General features: G+C 44.4%; 1 protein-coding gene across 1 annotated transcript; it reads right to left on the reverse strand.

Moving 5' to 3' along the window:
- Nucleotides 1-6,249: 6,249 nt before the first annotated feature.
- kcnk15 (potassium channel, subfamily K, member 15) lies at nucleotides 6,250-8,459 on the reverse strand. Its single transcript, XM_072448973.1, has 2 exons — nucleotides 7,978-8,459; nucleotides 6,250-7,843 (listed from the first exon to the last, which is right to left on the reverse strand). Exons 1-2 carry the CDS (start codon nucleotides 8,258-8,260, stop codon nucleotides 6,876-6,878), a joined length of 1,251 nt encoding a protein of 416 aa, XP_072305074.1. The 5' UTR covers nucleotides 8,261-8,459; the 3' UTR covers nucleotides 6,250-6,875.
- Nucleotides 8,460-17,424: the final 8,965 nt, after the last annotated feature.

A 17,424-nucleotide genomic window follows, 5' to 3' on the forward strand; every position in this document is an offset into this window, starting at 1 on the left:
TATTACAAAAAAAATATTATGGAAAATATATTTGTTATTAGACTGTAATATTTTAGTTGTGTTTTGAGAAAATTACTCACCATTGACACACATTTTTACCACTCACTGCTCAAATTACAAAGTTGTGAGGTCAACTGCATTACAAAAAATGTATCAGGATTTTTTTTTTCCCTCACATTGATCCATTACAATTTTGATTCAATTGTATTTTGTCTTTGTCTTGTTTAAACAATTATACTATTATTATTTTTCTACTACCAAAGTTTGCACTCTGCTTCAAACCTCATGATTTAAATGACAGAGGACTGGCTGTGGACTTCTCCATTCAAAAGACCCAGGGAAATAATTGGCAATTAGAGATGACTGAATCTCGATCTCAATTAAAATGTGATTAATTGCAGAGGCCTTAGCTCTAAATGCTCACGCAGACAAACACAGCTGTAGCCTCATCCACTTCTGGTCATCTTCTGCAAGACTGTGAGAATTAACCAAATATAATGAAGTGGGACTTCCAGAAAGAGCAGACAACGTCACTAAACTTTTCATAATAATAACATGTTTAACAGCCTTAATAAAACATGAACAGAGACTTCAATTCATGATGAACAAATAGGAATGATTCAGGATTAGTAACTACTTACTTGATACTGTAACCCAAACCCCTTCATGAAGTAGTAGTTAATTATTTTGGCCTTATTTCCCACCCATATAAATACAAATATTTTAAGTTACATGTCCTTGTAATTACAGCAGATGCTACAATTCTTGAATAAAGAGATGTTTGTATCAGATTGTCTTTCTCTAATCTAACCGTCCAAACAACACGTTTTGTGTGAAAAATAGAACAATGTTAAGCAGTTGTTTTTCTTTTGAAACTGTCTTTTTTGTGCCAAATGTTGATTCACAAGTGGTGCAGAGAGACAAGCCATGGATTGAAAAATAATACATATTTTGCTTTCGGACAGATGATCAGCATGCAGCTGGATTCACCTCATTTACAATGCAGTGTGGAACTGTTTTCATTTGGTATTTTTTAGCAAAACTGTGTCCAGTAATTTCCCTTGTGGATCCATAGAGTTAGTCTAATCTGTGAATGTGTTCAAGTCTTTATTGTCAGTGAATCAACAAAAGTCCGTTCACAGGTCATCCTTCGAAGACGGTGGCATTGAAACTGAGCCATAGAAATAAGGTAGTCATGTAACTTCAAAAAAGCAGAAAATAACTCAAGTAAGAGTATATAGGTATTTGGAAAAACGACTTAAGTAAGAGTATCTGTAAAAGAAACTGCAATTTGAGGTAAATGTAATTGGAATTAAAAGAAACCTAAAATAATGCACAAAGCTTATATTTCCAAAGGAACAATCACAATAAATTGAAAACTAAAGGATTTCTGAAGGAGCACTGACAGAAACACAAATGTTCAAATAGTTTAATATTTTCACCACAAAGCTTTTATTGCTTAGATTTATTCCCAGTGTGAAAACTTTTTGTAGAAATAAAGGAATGGAGTAAAACAATGGACTTACAATTATGATTATAATTTATTTAAAATATCTCTCAAGTATATGTAACTGGGTTAATGTAACTATCCACCTTTGCATCCAGCCATAGAGGAAAGTTATGTCTCTTCTGACAGTTATGTCATAACTGTCATGTTGCAAATGTCAAATATCAAATGCACAGGCTGTCATTCGGTTCCTATTATTACAGAAACTTGCTTCCTGTCAGTTTGACATAAAAGGTAATTCACTGGCTCTCAGCAGCAGTCCTTACATTAGAGGACTTGTAATATGAAAATAAAAAATATAAAAACCTAAAGCATACAGGAGAAATATGTCTTCAGTAAATCATCGTTCCGTTGTCTAAAAACGTCTGATCCACATTGGGCACATCAACTGTAACGGTAAGAATAATCATGCATCAGACTATATGGAGATGGTGTTTCAAGACACTAAAAAGGCATATGTTTCTTTAGTTATTACTTATTGTGGTGGGATAGAACCTGTGGTAAATATTTATCATGTTTTTTTATTAGTAAGGCTGCAGTTTATGAAGAAAAAATCACCAAATATTTAGAAAATTACAAGTATTGTAAAAAGGAATCCCTTTGTGATGTCATCAATGAGTGACAATATCCACGCAACGGACGCACATTTCATCGTTCATTTCACAAATTAATAGTGTTATCTGGTATTATTATTTGTCAAATCATAACTATTGTGTAATTTATATGGATTTTGGCTCTTGTTTAAGATATGTTTGCTAGGTAACATTTATGGAATTGCCTATGTCACAGTTGCTGCTCATGTCCAACCAGGAAGTACAATTATAAATTCCACAAATTGTCAAACAACGGAATTTTTTAGTAAAATCTTGATCAAACATTTGAGTGTAGTTTGTCCTGTCATGTGCACTTTAAAGCTCCTTCACGATCAACATTACTCCTGCTGCTGTCTCTGTGCAGACTTACAAATGTGGCGTCCATTTTGTTGCTTTTGCCTAATCACAGTTACAATGACGCATGTGACCCACCTTGTCTTCGTATGCACGGATTGGCAGCTTTGGATCCTAAACAGAATGAGCCTGGTTAGTTCTGGGAAGGAGGCAGCAGTGTGTGCTCTTGTGCAGTGGTTCTCAACCTTTTTGCTTACAGGGACTGGTCCAAAACCTTTCAGGGGCCAGCCGAAGGGGCCAGCTGAAGGGGCCAGGGGCAGTGTCAACAGCACAAAATGTTTACAACAATTAACACTAGTCGAGGGAATTGTTTTATTAATCATATGTTCTTTTTGTTGCAGTGAGTGAGTGATGGGTGGAGGTCAGAGGGGCCAATAGTCTGACAGCTTTTCCTCTGTCTACCCCAGGGCAGCTGTGGCTCTAATAGTGTACCACCACAGAGTATGGGGGAAAATGTAAAACAGCTTTCAACGTTTGGAAAAGCGCAGTATATTATAAATGTGATCATTTTAAGGTTATAATCAACGTTTCCCACAGGTTTGTGAGGCTATAGTGGCTCAACGTTTGAATAATTTTATTTAAAACAATTATAGTTTTTTTAGTTTAGTATAAATGTCACTTGTACTCACACTTTTGTTCAGCTAAGGGGGGGGAATGTGTCTACACGAGGCCACAATAGTGCCGTCTATTAATGGGAAGCACTAGTGTCCAAAAAAACCTACATAAAACTTGTCAATAAGGTCAAATTTGTAGACTTCACATGGTCAACATTTCAACTCAAACCTTGGCTTTAAAAAACACAGTTTCTCATTGTCAACTCAAATGGTTACAAAGCCGCAAGCGTCAGAGAGATTTGTGATCGTGTATCGCTGGATGTGAGCTATGTCACAATCACAACGGCTGCAAGATATTTTGAAACCTTTACAAGTCATTAAAGCGATGATATTATCAGTTTTATCGATTATGTGTCAGCGCAGAGGAATAAAACAGGAGCTGCTCGTGTCATTTGTTACCCACAATGCACCAGACACAAAATCTCTGCCACAATGAGCAATGACTATCCTCCGTAAAAGATCTCACTTGTCATTTTGAGCAAGCTAATTCCATTTTACACACACATCAGTGAAGTCAGTGGCAGCACATCCTAATCTGAAACCATTAATGGCTTTGCTGCCAAAGACAAAGCATTAGAATTATATTGCCTTCTTTTGTGCACAATTTATTCAGGCATACATCAAACCAGGAGTAAGTGTTTAATTATGATGTTGTTCGAGCTGCGTTGTGCTGTGCTCTGTCAATATTTGAACTGCACTGAACAATGAGCAGTCCAGCATGCAGTTCTGAGGTGAACATTTTGTATCGGTGCAAAGGGAGTGAAGAGGGTTTTAATTGTGCCGGGTGCACAGCAGGATGCACAGGGATTTGGCAATGTTGTACTGCCTCCTAGCGGAAGAAACTAATTAAACAACAGATGTTCCTTTTTGGGAGGTATATTGTATTAAACTGTATCATATATCCTTATTTTACATTTTACATTGTTCAACTGGAATTATTACTATAGTGTAAAATTCTCTGCTGAGAAGGTGATCGGCTGCAGACTTCCATCTCTGCAGGACCTGTACTTCTCCAGCGCTCTAGGCGGTCGGATCACAGCCGACCCTTCTCACCCTGGACACCCTGAGCCACTCACCTCAGGCAGGAGGCCACTCCCCTCCGACAGGAGGCCACTCACCTGAGGCAGGAGGCCACTCCCCTCCGACAGGAGGCCACTCACCTGAGGCAGGAGGCCACTCCCCTCCGACAGGAGGCCACTCACCTGAGGCAGGAGGCCACTCCCCTCAGGCAGGAGGCCACTCCCCTCAGGCTGGAGGCCACTCCCCTCAGGCTGGAGGCTACTCCCCTCAGGCTGGAGGCTACGTCCATCTTAAACACATGTCATTTTGACTATAATTGAATTACTCACTGCATTGTTCACTTTCTGCACTATATCTGTAAATGTGACTCTATATTTTTTTTGTACATAGTAAGCCTATTTTTATTTTTATCCCGTAGCAGATTTAAATTGTTTTTCTTTTTGATTTGATATGGTTGTTTTATCAGTGTTCATTGTTTTATGTTGCACCGAATCACCAAAGCAAGTTCCTATGTTTGAGAATTCTGTTCATTGACAACCTTTTCTGATTCTGATTCTGAAATAGCACATAGTACTCGAAATATTTCCAATGACATCCTGTTCAAAACTGCACAACTTAGAGCATTTTACAGTTGCATTTAAACGGAGCAAGCAACAGGTTTTCAATTAATGCATTTGTATTGTTGGGTGATGAATTCTGTAAATTATGGCAAATAAGTGCAAAGTAGTGGGTGGAGAGAGTGGGTAGGTGAGAACTGAATTTTTCTTAGCTCTCAAGCCTCAAATACAGAACAATACAGGGTTACTCAAACATGCATGAGTCACTCAAAATGCACCCTGGGTACGATTTAGAATACGGTTTATTTTTATTATCAATTGCTATGGCGACTATGCACATTTTTCCACACTCTGAAAGGCAGATTTATACAATAATCACAAAAGGCCTCTAATTCAAAGCAAAAATGATCCACAGATGAATATTTGATGTGTTATAAACCTCATCAAACCTATGCACAGTTCATTTTACGGCCCATAGACCGTTCAATAGAGAATCAAGGTTTGTTTGTTTTGTTCTCATGGTGATACACTGCCTCCAAGTGGTTCAAATGGGCTGGTGCCGTTTCTGCTCGCCATTCTTTCGCCTCTAGATGGCGCACTTGTTATAATTATATGTAAACGGACTGTATTTATTACATTATATAAATACAATGACGTGTGAGGGAAGGATTTGAAGAATGAATTTGCCCTGATTTCTGTGTGATTTGGACTGCTGGGATTGTCATTGCCAACGACCCTTTGAGTTCTGCCCAATCAGTTTTACATTCTGGCGTAAAGGCCTCTTCAGATCAACAACAGATGGTGCACAATGTATGCTCAGGGATACTTAGCTCAAGATGTTATGGTAATGTCCCTGTGTTCATATTGGCAAATCACTTCACTTTTAGCATAAATCTGAATAAAAAATACACACAAACAGTAACATTGATCTATATATTTATTGATACAAATATGACATCAAATACACTACCTTCTTTCCTGCATTTGTGGAAGTTTCTTGAAAAACCGGCTACATATCTCTGTGCTACATCCAAAACATCTAACTTGTACAAAGTAAGTCTTCTTTCACAATTCATGTGCTGTGTCAAAGTCCATTAAGGCATCGAACAGTATAAAGGAAGAAATGACATCCTCTAAATATGGCAAAAGTGTCAGCATAGTCAATAGAATAATAAACTTGCAGAACATGGAACCGATATTTTAAAACACAACATTACATTCGTATGGACGTACACTGCACTTTGGCTTTTACATGCGAGGAAAACTGTGAACACATATGTACAACTGCCAAGAATCACCAAAAATACTGCATATTAATAAAACATTTGATCATGCATCAAAAAGAGCTTCAATCTTGATTGTAATAAACCCAGATGCTATTACTGTACTTATGATTACTTAATATACTATCCATTTCCACCTGTTCAAAAGCATTCAAGCAAACAATTGACTTAATTGAAATGCCACAAAGCTGTTGTTCTAACAGGGAGTTTAGTTGGAGGAACAGAACTGACTACATTTACAGCAGTCAAATGTATGGTGTCATTTAAAATCTTTAACTGCTTTGCCTGCACTTACTGAGTAGATTGTTTACTGCCTGTTAGAAGTTGTATTTATAATTGCAAGTAGACTATTATTTCATCAATGCATTTTATTTATTTCTGTGCAAAAACTGTACATATTTTAATAAATCTTGCTACAAAACGCCAACATTGTATATTTTAGTGCCAGTTCTTGGCTTGAATATGGCAACATTTCTGTTTGGAAAAACATAAAACTCATGTGCCAAATAAATGTGCAGATCACTGCTATCGACCAAGAATAGCTAAAAAGGAAGATTCTTCAAATCTGATTAATGCTACACCACAAACCCCTTTACCACAAAATACAAAAACACCAAATGATTGTAAAAATGTAGCCTGGAAGTTAATTTGAGTGTTCCATCACGCAAAAGAGATAACTGAGAGATGTTTCAGCACAAATCTCTGTGTTTATGCTGCACATAAATCCAGATTGAGGCAGAGCAGTGCCAGTTGGCAGACTGTGTGCTCTAGTGTGGAAACGCTAAAGTTATGTAACAAAAAGTATGTTTTAAAATAGCTATGTGCTCCAGCTCTACAAATTGTGTCATTGTATTATTTATGTGTGCCTGTCTTTTTTTCTCTCATAGTACAAATTCAAGTGTCTCAAAATAGCTTACATTCATAAAACAAATTCTTTGTGCTGCTCACTACACAGACTTTCTCCTGGACCGTGCAAAGTCTGGAAAGCTGTGTTTGGGTGACAAGGTGCTCCCTGGTGAGGAGCAACCGGTATTGTCTCTGCAGCCAGGCAAACACCCTTCAATCCTGTAAGACACCGAGTTGTAGTGCACTGAATTCAAGTGGCACCCGTGGTTTTCTGCCATGAGTGGACTGTCACAGATGCCCAGCCGGTAGCACACACACGAGCACAGAGAGCTCAGACTGGACTGTGGTCTCTTGCCCCCGGCGATGTGGAGGTGCAAGCGGGCATGGCACGGGCTTCTCTGTCTCTCCTGCTCTTCTGCTGGGGACGAGATGAGGTTTGTGCGGCTGGTTCCCTCTTCCATCGGGAGAAAGAGAGTGCTGTGTCTCCGCCTGTGCACTGCCCTTTGCCTACGTTCCCCCAGAATTTGAAGACCTCCATCTAAAAGCCTCTTGTTCCTCTTGAGGGACACCCGCTCCTGCGCATCTCTTCTCTCGTCCTCAGAGTTCATGGTGAGAAATCGAAGAACAACTAGATTCAAAAAAGCCCCTATGACGGTGAGCCCAACCAGGATGTACATGAAACTGAAAGCTACATATGGCGATTTCTCCTGGAGATCTTCTTTCTTCTGCAGAGCCACAAAGTCCCCAAAGCCGATGGTGGTGAGTGTGATGAAACAGTAGTAGTAAGCATGGAAGAAGCTCCATCCTTCAAAGTGTGCGAAGGCTCCAGCGCCCACACACAACGTGCCGAGGCAAGACAGGAACCCCACCAGCACCATGTTCTGCATGGACACCTCTGTGCGTCTGCAACCCAGGCACTGCTTCATCTTGTGGAGGAGATAGTGCACAAATGTGTTCATGCGCTCACCCAGGCTCTGGAACATGACCAAAGTGAGAGGAATGCCGAGAACAGCGTAGAACATGCAGAAGACCTTCCCTGCGTCTGTGCCCGGCGCTGCATGTCCATAACCTCAAAGCACACAGACAGAGATGCATTAAAACACATGCAACGTTGTCATACAGAAAAACAACTGGTTTAATTATATGGCCTTATCTATCAATTATACATTACCAAACCTATATCAGAGTGATCCAGGAACTTACCAATTGTTGTAATGACAGTTATGGCAAAGTAAAAAGAGCCTGCAAATTTCCACTGCCTTCCCGCGCGATGTGGCTCTGCCTGAAGCACCACTCGCTCGATCTCACGGTAGTCCTCCTCTGAGAAGCGGTACTTCTTCTTCATCTCACTGCGCTTCTGCTCCAAGACGCGCCTGCGAGAGCTCTCTGTCTCGGACTCGAGTGCGTCAAACACCGCGGCGCCGACCAACAGGTACGAGAACATGCACAGAATCAGCGACAGCGTCCGCACGTTCTGCTTTTTCATCTTTGGGATCGGAGCAGCGCTTTCACAAGTGGTCGTGCTCTCCGGCGGGTGCGCTCACATCTGTACTGCAGCCTGTTGCGTAAAGCGTGGGTCTGGGTGCGTGCAGAGGAGACCTGGGGCTCTGACAGGTGCACGCGGAGTGTAATGTGTGAATATGCTCGTACAGTGACCAGCGCTGTTCAGTCAACTGTATCTGCGCGAGCGTGCGCTTGGTTTCGCATGCGCAAACCAACTACAGGAATATAAATAAATCGCAGCTCATATTTGATTCGGCCCATCACTCTGTAGTGCCTTTTCAGTTAAATATGCAACAAGTTGAGTCCCTCCGGTAGATACCATCTTCCGGAGAAGAGGGGGGATCAGCACCAAGGACAGCACCCGGAGCTTTCAGTGTGGCTTTCATAACTAATTACATATCAGCAAACATGGGCTGTTTCATCAGCACCTAGTGCATAACGTGCACCTAGTGCACAAGTGTACGCTGAAATAAATAATTATTAGGCTACCTATTTGATTTACTTTTAATTAAAAAATGTGAGCCAATGCCTATTGTGTAAAATATATTATAAAATATGCTTTTGGGACAGGCCTAAGCAAGATACAACCTTTTGTCAACATGACCTACGAACTCTTCACCAAATCTGATCTGAAACCTGGAAAACCTACTGTAGTGAAGTTATGTGGGTTGCCATGGTTACTTAATGCAAATGTTAGTATACAGTGGAGGTAAAAAAAAAATCTGATCATACTAAAATGACACAAATATGATAAAAGCTTAAGAAGCACATGTACAATTAACAATAACCGTCCCACGACAATGGCTCATAATGAACATGGGCATTAAAGAAGATTATGTTTTTACTGGTATTAAATTATAACTAGGCCTATAAGCGTAATTAATTTAAATAGCTGGTTCATAGCCCGAATGATCCCGGGAGCTATGTTGTCGGGGGCTTCAAGCCCCTGGTAGGGTCTCCCAAGGCAAACAGGTCCTAGGTGACGGGTCAGACAAAGATCGGTTCAGAAGCCTCTTATGATGACGACAAAAGCAAGGCCTTTACGTCGCCCGGATCGGCGTCACCGGGGCCCCATGGAGCCAGGCCTGGGATGGGTGCTCCATGGCGAGCGCCTGGTGGCCGGGTTTTACCCCACGGGCCCGGCCGGGCACAGCCCGAAAGAGCGACGTGGGGCCGCCCTCCCGTGGGCCCACCACCCGCAGGAGGATCCATAAGGGGCCGGTGCAGAGAGATCTGGGCGGCAGTTGACGGCAGGGGCCTCGGCGACCAGATCTCCTGACACAGAGACTAACTCTGGGGACATGGAATGTCACCTCGCTGGGGGGGAAAGAGCCTGAGCTTGTGCGGGAGGTTGAGCGGCCTCACCTCCACGCACAGTTTGGGCTCTGGAACCCATCTCCTCGAGAGGGGCTGGACGCTCCACTTCTCTGGTGTTGCCCGCGGAGAGAGGCGGTGAGCTGGTGTGGGCTTGCTTATAGCCCCTCAGCTCAGCCGCCACGTGTTGGAGTTTACCCCAGTGAACGAGAGGGTCGCGTCCCTCCGCCTTCGGGTGGGGGACAGGTCTCTCACTGTTGTGGCGGCCTACGGGCCTAACAGTGCAGAGTACCCGGCCTTCTTGGAGTCCTTGGGAGGGGTACTGGACAGTGCACCGACCGGGGACTCCGTTGTTCTACTGGGGGACTTCAACGCTCACGTGGGCAATGACAGTGACACCTGGAGAGGGGTGATCGGGAAGAACGGCTTCCCCGATTTGAACCCGAGCGGTGTTCAGTTATTGGACTTCTGTGCTAGCCACGGATTGTCCATAACGAACACCATGTTCAAGCACAAGGGTGTCCATCAGTGCACATGGCACCAGGACACCCTAGGCCGGAGGTCAATGATCGACTTTGTTGTCGTGTCATCTGACCTCCGGCCGCGTGTCTTGGACACTCGGGTGAAGAGAGAGGCAGAGTTGTCAACCGATCACCACCTGGTGGTGAGTTGGATCCGCTGGCGGAGGAGGAAGCCGTACAGACTTGGCAGACCCAAGCGCATTGTGAGGGTCTGTTGGGAACGTCTAGTGGAGCCCTCTGTCAGTAGGGTATTCAACTCGCACCTCCGGGAGAGCTTCTTCCATGTCCCGGGGGAGGTTGGGGACATTGAGTCCGAGTGGACCATGTTCTCCGCCTCCATTGTTGATGCGGCTGCTCGGAGCTGTGGTCGCAAGGTCTCCAGTGCCTGTCGTGGCGGCAACCCCCGAACCCGGTGGTGGACACCGGAAGTAAGGGATGCCGTCAGACTGAAGAAGGAGGCATATCAGGCCATTCTGGCTTGTAGGTCGCCGGAGGTCATCGACGGGTATCGGCAGGTCAAGCGAGCCGCGGCTCGTGCTGTCGCAGAGGCAAAAACCCGGGCCTGGGAGGAGTTCGGGGAGGCCATGGAGGAGGACTATCGGTCGGCATCAAAGAATTTCTGGCAAACAGTCCGGCGCCTCAGGAGGGGGAAGCAGTGTCTCACCAACACCATTTACGGTGCGGGTGGAAGCCTGCTGACCTCGACTGGGGATGTCGTCGGACCGTGGAAGGAATACTTTGAGGATCTCCTTAATCCCTCAGTCACGTCTTCTGAAGAGGAAGTAGAGACCGGGGACTCGGAGGCTGGCTCATCCATCACCCAAGCTGAAGTCACTGAGGTTGTTCGCAAACTCCTCGGTGGCAGGGCTCCGGGGGTGGATGAGATCCGCCCTGAGTACCTAAAGTATCTGGATGTTGTAGGACTGTCTTGGTTGACACGTCTCTGCAACATTGCGTGGCGGTCGGGGACCGTGCCTCTGGACTGGCAGACCGGGGTGGTGGTCCCTCTGTTCAAGAAGGGGGACCGGAGGGTGTGTTCCAACTACAGAGGGATCACACTCCTCAACCTCCCGGGTAAGGTCTATTCCAAGGTACTGGAGAGGAGAATCCGACCGATGGTCGAACCTCGGATCCAGGAGGAGCAGAGTGGTTTTCGTCCCGGTCGTGGAACACTGGACCAGCTCTAGACTCTCCATCGGGTGCTCGAGGGTTCATGGGAGTTTGCCCAACCAGTCCACATGTGCTTTGTGGATCTGGAGAAGGCTTTCGACCGTGTCCCTCGGGGTGTCCTTTGGGGGGTGCTCCGGGAGTACGGGGTCTGGGGCCCTTTGCTCAGGGCGTCCGGTCCCTGTATGACCGGAGCAGGAGCTGTGTTCGCATTGTAAGTCAGACCTGTTCCCAGTGCATGTTGGACTCCGCCAGGGCTGCCCTTTGTCACCGGTTCTGTTCATAATTTTTATGGACAGAATTTCTAGGCGCAGTCAGGGGTCGGAGGGTGTCCGGTTTGGGGACCACAGGATCTCATCTCTGCTGTTTGCAGACAATGTTGTCCTGCTGGCTCCATCAAACCCGGACCTGCAACATGCACTGGGACGGTTTGCAGCAGAGTGTGAAGCGGCTGGGAAGAGAATCAGCACCTCCAAATCCGAGGCCATGGTTCTCGACCGGAAAAAGGTGGCTTGCCCACTTCAGGTGGGTGGGGAGTCCTTGCCCCAAGTGGAGGAGTTCAAGTATCTTGGGGTCTTGTTCACGAGTGAGGGAAGGATGGAGCGTGAGATCGACAGGCGGATCGGTGCAGCGGCTGCAGTGATGCAGTCGCTGCATCGGACCGTTGTGGTAAAGAGGGAGCTGAGTCGAAATACAAAGCGCTTGATTTACCGGTCGGTCTTAGCTGAGGTGGCTCGGGCATCTGTTCCGGATGCCTCCTGGGCGCCTCCCTCGGGAGGTGTTTCAGGCATGTCCCACCGGGAAGAGGCCCCTGGGAAGACCCAGGACACGCTGGAGAGACTATGTCTCTCGGCTGGCCTGGGAACGCCTCGGGATCCCCCCGGAGGAGTTAGAGGAAGTGTCTGGGGAGGAGTAAGTATGGGAGTCCTTGCTCAGACTGCTGCCCCGGCGACACGGCCCCGGATAAAGCGGCAGAAGATGGATGGATGGATGGTTCATTGTGAATCGCAATTTTAATCTAAAATGGCTTCGTAAGAGAAACAATTAGCTCCCTGTTCAAAACTGATCATCATTGTGGTATTTAACTTTAGCAAGTAGTATAGACTTTAATGTACTTATTTTCAATGTGTAAAATGTTGACATATTTGAACCCCACATGCATGGAGTCAGAACAAGCTAATGATGAGGGAGCACTGTTACATGGGTAAAACACATAAAGGTAGATAATATGTCCCCTTTAAACTGCTTCAGCCCCGTGGTTTTGAATGATAGAACAAATGTATACCTTCTGTAAGCTTCACAAGCATCACAATATAAATCGAGAATATTTATATTTAGCCGCATGACCGACAGATGATGTAATACAGGTCTTCAGTGTCACATCAGTTTATACAGGTGGATTGACTTGTGCCCTTGTTCTCCTTAGACAACGACCTGGTCTAAGTGGCCTGTGCTTCTGTTAAGGGGCTAAATCAGCACACTTCCATCCCTGTTGTGCATCAAACCAGACCCTCATAAATCAATTACACCTCCGCCGCTGATGAGAGAGCGACCTGAAGCCATAGACTCCGCCATCAATCCAGGTACAAGCTCAGGAACATAACAGCGAGCAATCTCTGGTTCAAAGAGATAATAACATAAGAAAGTTTAATGAAACATATCCCGTTATTATATTAGCGATACAATATTGGTAATTTGGATTTACGGCATCCTTGAATACATCAAATCATTATAAACTTTTATCAATGTACTCTAGTCAATTAAAAAAAACAGTTTTGTAGTGGTGATGGTTTTTTGTTTTTTTTTGTTTTTTAACTACAAATTATGCCTAAACATAATTTTACACTCATGATAGCAAATAGGTTACATTACAATACTATTATTATTATTATTATTATTATTATTATTATTATTATTATTATTATTATTATTATTATTATACTATTATTATTACAATCTGTATACTGGACAGTGGTGTTTGTTTGTTCATTCTTTCATTAATTTTAGGGAAACCCAATGATAAAAGTTCTCTTTTTCATGGGAACCCTGTCAAAATACATCACAAAATAAACAAGCAAACACAGGACACTAAAACACACAAAAAAACATTCAATAAAATTAACCAATACATAAAAACACATTTACACATTCAATTATGTAAAACCAATGCATCAGCACTGCAGGTAGTCCTTAACCAATCTTTATTAAAAGGCATAAAATAATTTTATTTTAAAACGTTTCTCTGTTCTACAGGGAGGGAGCAAAGTTGTTGAAAGCCTTGTTTCCTGTCTCTGTGTTGATACGATGGGATTGTAAGATAAAAATGTCGGTGAATATCTGAAATTATGTGCAATAAACTTGATAAATAATCAGACAAAATGCAAACTAGAGTTTTATAAACAAACAAAAAGCAGTGCTGTTCTCTTCTTGCATTCAATGATTGTCATTTTACTTTACAATATAAGTGACAGTGGTAAGTTCTGTATCCTTCTCCTGTAATGAACCTTAAAGCTGATGATAAGCCGGGTTCAGAGGTTTTAAAACTGCAGTAGAATGCATATATATAATATCACTATAATCTAGAACTGAAAGAAATATAGCCTGGATTAACTGTTTTCTACAATTAGTAGGAAAATGTGTTTTATTTCTAAAGAAGAATGACTGAATGAATGAATGAATCTGGATTTAAGATTATTTGCCAGCTCATTTCTGTGTTTGTTGAAGGAGAGTTTATCATCGATCCAGATGCCCAAGTATTTGTAATGGGATACTTGTTCAATCATAACCATCAAGTGTTAATATTAATACTTTTAGGATATATTGTTTTCCTTTTTTGAAATGTAGGCCTATGTGTTTTAAGTACATTTCTTCATTGTGAGATCAATAAAGTTCTCAAATGTTTAACATACTGTGAGCCTATGTTTATATTTTTAGAGGGGCATTTGTTTCTTTGTTGTGTTTTCTGCGCAACAGTGAGCACAGAAAGAAAGCAATGGCAGAGAGACTAACACATAGTAAAATAGTGCCCTTATATTGTCTAGTATTCATGCAATTCCATTGGCAATAGCTGCAGTTACTGATTCCCCACCTCAATTCAAATCTGTATCTGCTGTTAAATCAATGGACAAAGCATCGTTGAATCTTTTTTTATGAACAAGCAGTGGCACTAAATAGCAACAGCAAATACTGGATTCCTGCAGAGCCCTCTGGTTTCCACAGTAACTAAGACCAAAAATAGAAACCCACACCAGCGGCCATTCAACACCCAGTCTCCTGTGAAAAAGCATGCAACTATTTATACCTCGTAATGATGAAGATGCTGCCATAAAAAAATGTCACGTCTCCAAATTACTGTCAAGTGACGGACATGAAAGAAGTTATTAAACGGTCTCTGATCGAATACAGCAGGAGATGTGATGATGCTGGACATTTCACTTCCTGTATTCTGTTAGACCCTATTAGTATTTGTGTATTATTATTGTACTATTTGCATACAATAAAATGGGTTTCCCTATTATGTGGCAATTATTATGTGAGAGTAATAGAATGTCTCTTCTTCTTTGGTGTTTTATGGCGGCTGGTATCCAAGTGTTGTTGTTGTTGTTTTATGGTGGTTGGCATCCAATTGTTGCATTACCGCCAGACTTTATTCCTCAGACTTTTCGTAGTCCTCAGACTGTCGTAGTCCGTAAAAGTACTCCTTTCATTGCTTTGGTGTTACAAAGCCCATCCACCGTACAGCTCCACTCCCTAGGCTTCATTCTATAGGCTTTAACATTTCCACTGATGTCGCTGCTTGGTAGCCGTGCGTCCACGAGACTGGGCGAGGACAGGAGACCACCCCCACCCCCATCTCGTCACTCCGATCACTCTGACTCCCCAAAAGCAGACCCCCATCACTCCGACTCCCATTCAGCGCCTTCAGCCGTTTTCCATATCTGCCCAATCAAGCTCCCTTGCTCCAAGGAATCTCCCTGCAGCTTCAGCAATGATCCCGATCCCTCCAGTTCCGCTTTGAGTCTGAGCAGCACAGTCCACAACATCCACCATAAAGAGCACAAAATCCTCTCCATCCACAACCAGGGTACTCTCACCAATTCTGGAACCTGCACACCTGGGACCTCCACTCTTGAAACCTTCACACCCCCCGGGAGCCACGCCGGCCCCTCCCACCTCGCCCCGGCTGGGAGCAGCGCCGGCTCCTCTCTCTGTATTCACTCCAAACTCGCCACTTGAAACCTTCTTGACTGCATCTGCATAGGATATACCCCGAGAGACCTCCATTTTCTGCACCTCAGCAGCTCCCCTGCCAAACCTGCATCCCCCGCAGGCAGAGCCATGTTCTTCCCCACAGCCACAGCACTTCAGCTTTGCTCCCACGTCACACCTCCCACACTCGTGATCCCCTGCACATTCACCACATCTTTGCCTCCCTCCACAGACCGCTGCAACATGCCCAAAGCGCCGGCACCCAAAGCAACGCAGGGGCGGTGGAACACATGGCCCAACGTCATGGCACATGAACCCAATGAACACCCCACTAGGCAGGCACCTCCCTTCAAGTGCCACCATTACCGACAAGCTGTCACATCCCACCCCAGACCGGGTCACCTTCAACCGCCCAGCGTCCACCACCGCAGCTCCCGTCAAATTCTCCTTAACTTCATCCACAGACGTCGCCGTAGGGACACCCACGACAACTCCTCTGACCGTGTTTCTCTCAGCATCAGACACAAGAATGTCCCTTCCACCCAGACGTCTAGCTCCAATCGCCCTCCGTTGCTGAGCCGCGTCCTTGCACACGACCAGCAGCGAGCCATCTCCAAGGACACCCGCACTCCTGACCACTCCCACAGCCACAGCCAGGCTCCTTGACAACGCCACTGAATTCCAGTCCTTAAAGGATGCACTATCCTGTGCAAGCTTTATGATCACCTTACAGTCTCTGCTCTCACCCCGGATATCAATAGCTTCAGCCTCATCCTGCTGCTCATTCCCAGAACCCTCGGACGAGCTAAGGGACTTTTTACGTTTCCGGGTACGTGCAGCCAGAAAAGGCTGCTCCTCCACGCCGTCCAGAACGTCTTCGACCACCGATCCACTCTCCTCCGCCATCTCCCGTCTCTCCAGACCGGAGACTAGCTCTTCTTCTTCTTCTTCTTCTTTGGTGTTTTATCTTCTTCTTCTTCTTTGGACTTTTTCAATCATTTTGTGTATTGCGTATACACAGCGACGTCAACCTTCTTTATGTCTTTATGACATCAGCATTCTCATCCGTTAAATACAAGACGGGGCCATAAACGTCTGAAGAATAAAGTCTTACATTACCGCCAGACTTCATTCTTTAGACTTTATTCTTCAGACTTCAGACTTTATTACCCCCCCTCACCCCCCACCCAACGTGCGTCGTCACCCCTCTTGTTGTTGTTGTTGTTGTTGTTGTTGTTTTATGGCGGTTGGCATCCAAGTGTTGCATTACCGCCAGACTTTATTCCTCAGACTTTGTCGTAGTCCTCAGACTCTGTCGTAGTCCGTAAAAGTACTCCTTCCATTGCTTTGGTGTTACAAAGCCCATGAGGTCATGATATGTCTTTGCGACTAGAATAGTTGTTGTTGTTGTTGTTGTTGTTGTTGTTGTTCTATGGCGGTTGGCATCCGAGCGTTGCACCACCGCCAGACCCCACTCCTCAGACGTTTCGTAGTCCTCAGACTCTGTCGTAGTCCGTAAAAGTACTCCTCCCATCGCTTTGGCGTTACAAAGCCCATGAGGTCATGATGTGTTTTTGTGACTAGAATAGTTGTTGTGTCAGAGACCAACCGGCTTTATTCCAGGGAGACTCTTCTTCACCTTCCTCGCCCTCTTTGACGTTCGGTGCTTTGGAAGTACAAAGCCCATGAGATCATGGGACGTCTTTGTTGTTTTACAAAGCCCATGAGGTCATGGGACGTCTTTGTCGTTTTATCCTTTAGAAGTCCTTCTTCCATCACTTTGGCGTTTCTAGGCCCATGAAGTCCAAGCGCGTTAGAACATCCTCTTGCTCCTCATCCTCGGCTCAGTCTCCAACACCCCCCACCTCTATAAACGTTTACCCAGCCCTGTGCTACATAAGTAAGCAACCACAGCCTGACACAAACCCTGTGACTG

The sequence above is a fragment of the Eucyclogobius newberryi genome, unplaced genomic scaffold, assembly GCF_026437365.1.
Source record: "Eucyclogobius newberryi isolate DKJ021-1_F unplaced genomic scaffold, fEucNew1.0.hap1 SCAF_17, whole genome shotgun sequence".
Classification (NCBI taxonomy): Eukaryota; Metazoa; Chordata; class Actinopteri; order Gobiiformes; family Gobiidae; genus Eucyclogobius; species Eucyclogobius newberryi.